Below are 8,568 nucleotides of genomic sequence, written 5' to 3' on the forward strand. Positions count from 1 at the left end.
AGATTAAATATTTCAAGGAGAGGAAAATAATTTTACCTAGCAAGGAGTTTGATCTGTAAAAGTATCCTTGGTGATTAGAGAGGCTCAGTTTACCCTTCCATTTGTCAGAATGCCTGGAATAATTTCCATTTCTATAGCATTGGCCCTTCCTTTAATTTTAAAGACTAGAAATGCAAGAGTGGCAAAAAGAAACAGCATTTCATTAAGAAATATTTTTCAAGTGTCAAATTTCAAAATAAGAAAGGATTTAACTCATTTTCTAAGGGGAAAAAAAGAACAAATTAGATCAGTTTTCCATTGAGACTTAGCCCTGGAAGATATGTATTCACAGAGAGGGTTAAGGAAGATGTTTGCAGAAATCAACTAAATCATAATTACATCAGAAGACACAGCAATATATCATGCTTTAGACTAGCTCACATTTTCTTCTTTGGATATATTATTGTGATGGTTTCTATAAATTAATCTGGAATATAGCTTTCAACCATATGTATAATGTGATCATTCATACTGAGAGGAAATATCATAGTTTAGGTTCTACAATTTCATTTTTTAAAATGGGAGTATTAATTCCCCCCTTTTGTAGATTAATTTCTACTCTATTACTGTTTGCAATTTATTTCAGGTATTGCAGATAATCTGTATATAGCAGTAAACCTTGAATTGAAGATTTTAAGAATCCTTTTAGCTGGATAAGGAAAGATTTATGTAAGCATTTATTGAAAATGACAGTGATAGATTATTCTCCTAATAAATGTGTATGTAAATGATAATTGGAGACAACTATATGGAGTTTATATGGCCACCCCAATCTGGTTTGGCTGCTGGGTTGGAGTGAGAATTGGAGGGAATACTACTTTGCAAGACAAGTGTTTGGGCTAAAAAAAATTTCCTTTTTGAGGAGAGATAATAGAAAGAACAGGACTTCCTCATTTCCTACCAAAGATCCAGCCTTGGATTAGCACTCAGGGTAGGTAGAGAGCCCAAGCAACAGTGAATTCTGCATCATTGAGGAGGAGTAGAACATAGTGGAAATTCCAGATGTTGGCAGGGGTAAAGGGGGAAAAGGTCTTGTAATTCCTTGGTCTTCTTGCTAGATCAACAATGCTTAGGTGGCTTATCTTAGGTAGTGCTTATCTGTAAGCTGAGCATGCATAAGTTTGTCTGCTTTGACAATTTTTATAATAGGAATATATACAGTATTTGTAACAGATTTACCCCATATTGATCTCTACTTCAAACCTTTTCCATGACTTGTCATTACAGGTGCATGTCAGTGTATATTGTATACACATGCACACACTCACACATATGCACGATTACATTTTCTCATATTTTAGGGATTGGTTAACCATTATCCTGATAGAATTTTAAAGATAAAGTTTCCTATAAAGAACTTATGTATCAAACATCTTCCTCTGAGGAGGTGGTTCAATCACAGAAAACTTCATTTTAGATTTACACTATAAACAAATGTTATTTTATCTAACTAGCATAGTTTTTAAAAGCATTAAAAACATTTTATCAGACCATAAAAATCTTAAATAATAAAGTAGCCATGTAGTCTATGAAGTATCTGTTATTTTATAAGATAGATTTTCACTTTGCCAATATAAATGTTATATTACTTTACAGTAAAACCTCTTCTGGGTTCCACTTAAGAAGTTGCTGAAAATGATTACTATGCAGTAGGCATTAAGCTAAACATGAGAATACGGATATAAAAGAAAGTTTCTTCCCTCAAGATGATTATGTTCTAATGGAGATGGAGCATATATTGCAAAGTGATAGCTAAGGAAGGATACTTTGTTCTGGAAGTCACAGGGATGATGAATGGAGTTAATGGGTAGTGAATTTACTTACCCTTTCCAGAAACAGTGATGATGTTGATTTGAATACCATTCCCTAAGCACAATTTGAAAAACATGGGTGATGGGAAGAAGGTTGCTCTTGGTTGCAATGACCACATGATTGGAAGTTTACCAGCTAGATCAAATGAACCCTCCTCATCAATAAAAGTAATACAGCCTCAGAACTGAAGTTGTAGGAGCAGCAATAGAAAATATGTATCACTGTTGTTTTCTCTATTGGGGTATAGATAAAAGGGGGTGGGTCAGTAATCTGAAAATGGAAAGAAATTGGTCATCAAGAGTTTTAGGTAATTACTAGGCAGTTAGTTATTCTTTTCCTGTACATGGTTAGTTGATTAATAGAAAAACAGGCTGTGTAAAAGTAATTAGAAAAACAGTTCCTTATGAGATAAACCAAAAAGCTACCTTAGATCTTGCAACTTTAGCTTTATAACTTTTTTTTTCTAATTTTCTTTTTAGGGCAGCCCAGAAACTTGCAGGACCTGTGCCGAATTAAAATTCGCCAATGTATAGGCCTTCAAAACCTAAAACTACTTGATGAACTACCAATTGCCAAGGTCATGAAAGACTACTTAAAACACAAATTTGATGATATCTGATATCAATGGGACATCATGAGCAAGATTAGGAGATATATACCAGATACTTAAAAGGCTTGTTGCCTTGCACAAAGTATATCCTATGCAATTTCTGATTTGCTGTGAAGTCAGAAGGCAGGTATACGCTTTCGGGTTTTTTGTTTGTTTTTCACTGTAAGGGAGGGATTTTTTTTTATACCACATGCTAGAAGGTCTTAATTTTGGTTTCTTGGTCCAAGTTTAAAAGGTCCAAGCTTTCTATACAATACTGCATTTAGAAAATTGTTGTGTTTGTTGTTATTGTTGTTGGGTTTTTTGTTTTGTTTTGTTTTTGTTTTAATGAAGCGTGCAGGTTTAGAATGGAGAATTTACCCCTTTCAGAACATTTATGGTTTCCATTGGCACGCATGGTATTGTAAACCAGCTGAGCAGTTGTTAAGCTGAGTGAGGTTTAGAGGTATAGTTTTATGCAGGGGGTCCAGGGATATGCTGGAAAATGCCATAAGAAATTTTAAAAGAAATAGTCACCCCATTCCATTTTAATGAATACAAATTGGCTGTTTTATACAGTTCTTTTCCTAATTGCTATAGCTAAGATACCATAAATCTAGTACCTCGGCTTTTCTGTTGGTGTGCTCATGTTTTTAACTTTGTTTTTTAACAACAGTAGTACACTACACAGAGACATGTCTCACTTTCTCTTTGTCTTTGTTGAATATGTTCTTTAAAAAAAAGTTAATGGGAAAGATAACTTTATAAAGCTAATCTATTCTGTTTCTAAAACAGTGCCTCCAGTGCAATAATATTTCTGGTGTATTTTATACATTGTTTTATTTTAACATTCATCATTCCATAACCAACTTAAATATGCCCGTGAAAGTAAGAACTGACTGCCATCTTAACTTTGCATCACTGTACCATAATATATCAGTTGAAGTTTTGATTTTAGCCTCTTGCTGGATTCATACTTTTATTTCACTCCAAGCATAGATTTTACACTCATGTTGGTAGATCTCTTGAAATATAGTCCAGAATTTGATGAAAACATTTTGCTTTAATGCAGTTAAACAATTTGGAGTAGTTTCAATTTTCTTTCCAAATAAAGTCAAATAAAATGTCTGTGGACTGCATATTTGGTAAATCTACATAATTCATAATATAGTAATAAAAATAATTTCCCCTATAACTTGAAAAATTATAAAGCTGAATGATTTCATTTTCTATGTTGACTGGGTACATATTTGCACTGTAAACATAAGACATGATAAAGTGTCTTAACAATTGACAAGATTTCTGGGACCGAAAAAGATCTAAGATGATGCCCTTGAAGTGTTTTCTGTACATGCTTTGGCATCATAATAGCTTCAGAATGTCATTGTTCTTAATGTTTTTGTAGATTTTTCACAGTTTTAGGTACTGGTAATGAGTTCATTATCATAAATGGGCTGGAGCAGTTCTTATTATTTTCTGTATTGCTAGTTTCAAATCAAAAAATATGAGGGAAATGGTTTAACTGAAAAATGTAGCTAAATTCAGAATTGGGCCTCTCCTTTGGCTTTCTCTCTCTAGAGCCAGAAGTAGTAGCTTTAAGCACAAAGCATTATGTTAGTGCGAAGGCACAATATCCAATGGCAGTGAGGCATACTTACTCTATTGTGCCGAGGCAGTGAGCAGGTTTTCAAAAATGAAGGCCTACAGAAAGAAGAGATTGATAATATGATCCATAAAGCTTTTCATTTCCAGGACACCAGTTAAAAAATGATCTAATTCAGTAGTGATTAAAGAGTTATAATCACTTGGGCATTGTGGGATTTGAGTTGGTCTGTGCTTTTCATAGTGAAAAAATGTGGCTTCCAAAAGTGGTCTCCAAAGAGAGGCCACATCCTAAATAAAAAGGGAGTCTGAATTTAACTGCCTTCTCATTCCATTAGGTGATTCCCAGGTCAGGGTGGATTAATAAAGGTTAATTAGGGACACTTGCATTGCTTGAGTCCACCTGGCTCCTCTCCATGTATGTTACCGTGTCTAGTCTTATAATCAGAAAATTGCAGCACCTAGGTATGATGAGGTGAGAGTAGGATGGCATGGGAGCCTTGCACTCTTTAATTTCTTGGCATTCCAGAGAAGTTATGTTAGTTGTCTTAACATAAGATTTTCCCCATAATTGTTAATTTATTAATTTAGTTTAAAACTTTTCTTCCCCCCATTTTGATTCAAAAGTTACATCGGTATTTTCTAAGCTGATTTAGCCACTGAGTTTTAGTCAGGGAGTTCCAGATAAACAAATCAGATTAAGGTAAATTCTTTGTTCTGCATTGCTGCTGTGACTTCAGAAAAATTATGAGAGATCTTCCTGGAAATGAAATTTCTATTTAATGAAGAATTGTATAATTCCATTATTTATTGTTTGAAGTTTGATTATACTGGTAACTTAAAAAGAACATTTTATTTTGTTGTTATTAATAAAATCCCAATCATATATCACATTTAACAGTATCTAAAATTTATCTAGGTAATTGGTGGAATTTATTGATTGAAATGCTAGTCTGTATTTGAATTTGATTTACATGGAACTATTCTGTTGTCACAATTTGGATAGAACAAGGATTTTCAGAAAACAAACTGATTTGATTATACCAGAAAATCTTGACTATAAAAAGTTGAGACCATATTATAATTTTCACTGATCCTCATAGTTTTCTTTTAAACTACTTTATTTAACTTATTACTAAACCTTTAAAAAATATATTTGGAAAATACACCAAAGACGCAGGCGAGTAAAAGATTATGATCATTAATGAACTGCAAACCTCATCCTTTAAAACTAAGCAGAGTGTTTTGTAAATATTTGTGTTTATAAATGTACAGCAGAGTAAGAGTGTTTTTTAGATTATTTAATTCCCATATTTCTAAACTATTTACTATGTTATAGTCCATACTCGTTAGTTTGAAAGGCTTTTGACTGTTTTGGTTTTTAATTCATTATCACTCATGCTTGGAACAGCACTTCAGCTAAAGAATTTAGTGTTCTGGCTAGAATTGGCAGTAGCAGAAGTGCACATCTGGACAAAGAGGAGCATGATTCATTTCTCATACACACCCTGAAAGAGAAGAGAATATGTAGTTTGATTACCAGAGTGGACCATGAGGAAATTGAAATCCTAACTTTTCTGCAGAGTTGCTCACTAGCCCAAAATGTGATTGGGATAAGAACAACTTCCAATTTGCCCACAAATTTAGCTTCCATGTAACTCCTTGTATGTTATATCATAATGTATTTTGTTCTTCCTTTGTAATGTAAGTTTTGTTTGGGTCAATTTGAATTTAAGAAAAAAAAAACTTAAACCTGGTTTAAAAAATATTGTAGCCTTGTCCTGTTTATTTCTAGTTTGTCTTAACTTTTTTTTGTTTCCAGCTGTTTTATGAAGAAAAAAGTGAACCACTTTTCATGTATCAGCTGTTATATTGACTGACCAGGAATTATGTAAGACCATGATATAGAAGCCATTGCTGATGTAGATAAAATCATCAGATATTAAACCTTTGTTCAAGTGAACTTTATCATCCAGTCACGATTCTCAAAATGAAAAATCTGTAATCTCCCAAAATCAAAACACATTCATATACTTAACCAAAAGCTGACTTAGCCCCAAACTTGGGGGGAAATTCAACTACTGCTTTCATATGTGCCACACAGAAAGGGGATATACAAAAAGGTATATTAAGACAAGTTAATTAGTTTGAAATAGTTTACCTAGGCCTCAAAGAGAAGGAAACAAAATGACTCTGGCCTCAGACAAACATATAATATGTCCTGATTGATCTAAAGGAGAAAGGTAGTTGAAACTCTAGTGATTGATTCATCACCTCCTTGAAAAGAAAATTCTATATAGTATATTAGCTAAAAATAATAATAACACCTTAGTACAAACCTACTAAGTGCTTGGCTTATTGAAGGCCATCAACAGGTGGGTCGAATTTGGAAAATTACTAAGTTGTTTGTAAGTCTAACTTTAGCACTATTCATGTGTTATATAAGTACCCTATTTGTTTTTTTAGCTGAAATATGGGTTATAAGAATGATTTGCCAGCTATTGACATAAGAGATTATCTGTTTGATGAAAACATTTGCAAGTCCAAATGCAGTTAGTTATTAAAAAGTTATTAAAAATGAAATTAAACGCAACTCTACCATCTTCTGTTCTTTGGTTACTTCTATATCAGGAAAGAAGTTCTATAGTTTTGAAACATGACTTTCATCATACTAGTAAAGATTTTAAATTCTTATATTCAGAAATTTTGATTTTCAGGAATAAGTGGCAGACATGGATACCTGAAAAGTAGTGATTAGTTCTTTATCACTCACCTAGTTTTATGCTAAGAAGAACATGAGATTTGATCTTAGCATATTTTATAGATGTTCTTTTGCCTTCCAGAAATACTGTTGATACATGAACAATTTTTATTGTTGATACTTGAGGCAGATTTTGAGAAATTTATCCATTGGATAAATACCAAGGTAAGAGAGTTGTGGCCTAAAAATAATACCTCAGATTCCTTTTTCTGTACTCCTTGTTTTTCTTTCTTGTTGCTCTCTGAAGATGGTGCCTTACATATAGTAGGTGCTCTGTAAACAATTTTTATTAGGATAATTGTGGATCTGCCCAATTCATATATCTGTGCTGCATTTTAATTCAGCACCAAAGAGATAGGTTATTTTATGTGTGTGTTTGTGTGTGTGTATAAAATATACACATACACATTTATATATAGGAATGATTAATACATTTCAAATAAACATGATTGAGCAAATTATTTGTCCTGTATTGACTGTGATACCTTAAAATTATGAAAAATGTTTTGTTACTAAATTACATTCCTCTCTAATGAAAAAATATATCATTATTTGGCATTTTGTCATTTGTACATCTTAAAAGTAGCATTACTTTGATTTAAAATTATATTGCTTTATAGGTATAATTTTAATTAGAAAGTTGGTTTGAAATAAATACAAATAGAAATGTATTTCAAGTGTGATCACCATTTAATAGGCATAAGTAATGTAGTAACTCTTTTTTTGAGTGAAACAAGAATGTTTAAATACCAACAGACTGACAGGTGAGCTTAGATAACAGCCATCAATTGAAACTAGTAAATAACCATTATATGATGAGTAGATAAGCACTATGAATAAAATAATGATAATCTGCCTATAGACATTCCAGTATTATCTGGCACATAGATACAGATCTTTCCTTCTGTTATTTTTGGAGCTAAGTGCTATTTCTTCCTCTCCAGAAGTTTCAAATCAGGTTAGTACTCAATGTTTTCTTCCCATCTATACCACATTCCTCCTCTCCCCACCCCAAAATAACATTTTATAGAATACTTGCTTAAAACTAGTTTAAAAATATGCCCTCACTTAGTTTGCTTTTTACTAAGGTCCAATCACTTTTATCTCAGAAAATATTTTTGAGATTACATCCTTAGAGTTTCTGTGCTACTTATTTTCCATCATTTATACCTAATGGAGTATCAGTCATTGAACATGTGTATACATTAAGCACTTCATATGTGCCAACTATGGGGCTAAGTGCTAAGGATAGAAAAAGAGGCAAAAGTGCTAGCCCTCAAGCTCACAGTCTATTGGGAGAGATAATAAGCAAAAAGATATATACAAACAAGGTGTATATATAGGATAAATAAATAATCATAGGAGGGAGGCATTAGAATTAAGAGGGATCAGGAAAGGCTTCCTGTAGATGGAATTTTAATTAGGATTTAATGGAAGCCAGAGAAGACAAGCAGGAATGAAGAAGCAAAATATTCCAAAATATTCCAGACATGGGGGAGGGAGGATTTACACTTAACTTTTTGTTAGAATATCGTGTGAATTATTCCTAGTGGTAGCTACTTCTACTAGATTTCAAAAAAAAGTAAAAGACAATGTTGCAGTATGTAACTTCTATTGAGTGTTCTTGCACTGAGTAAAACTACCAAATGAGTAGTGTTGAGTGAGAAATAATTTTGCGTGTGTTTATCTAGTATCTTGAACACTCATTACATATGACTAATTAGCAGTTGTAATTTGCTACTTCACCATTACATTCAGACTTTTA

At 32.7% G+C, this 8,568-nt stretch overlaps 1 protein-coding gene across 6 annotated transcripts in view; it reads left to right on the forward strand.

The window, feature by feature from the left end:
* Positions 1 to 7,261, forward strand: part of ASB7 (ankyrin repeat and SOCS box containing 7) — a 40,271-nt gene extending 33,010 nt beyond the window's left edge. For all 6 annotated transcript variants that reach the window (XM_007479451.3, XM_007479450.3, XM_007479453.3 and 3 more), the window contains one exon: positions 2,331 to 7,261. In XM_007479451.3, the coding sequence (XP_007479513.1) occupies positions 2,331 to 2,470 (140 nt within the window). In that variant the 3' untranslated portion in view covers positions 2,471 to 7,261. The remainder of the gene's footprint in view (positions 1 to 2,330) is intronic.
* The last annotated feature ends 1,307 nt before the right edge of the window (positions 7,262 to 8,568 follow it).

Source organism: Monodelphis domestica, chromosome 1 (genome assembly GCF_027887165.1).
Source record: "Monodelphis domestica isolate mMonDom1 chromosome 1, mMonDom1.pri, whole genome shotgun sequence".
Taxonomy (NCBI): Eukaryota; Metazoa; Chordata; class Mammalia; order Didelphimorphia; family Didelphidae; genus Monodelphis; species Monodelphis domestica.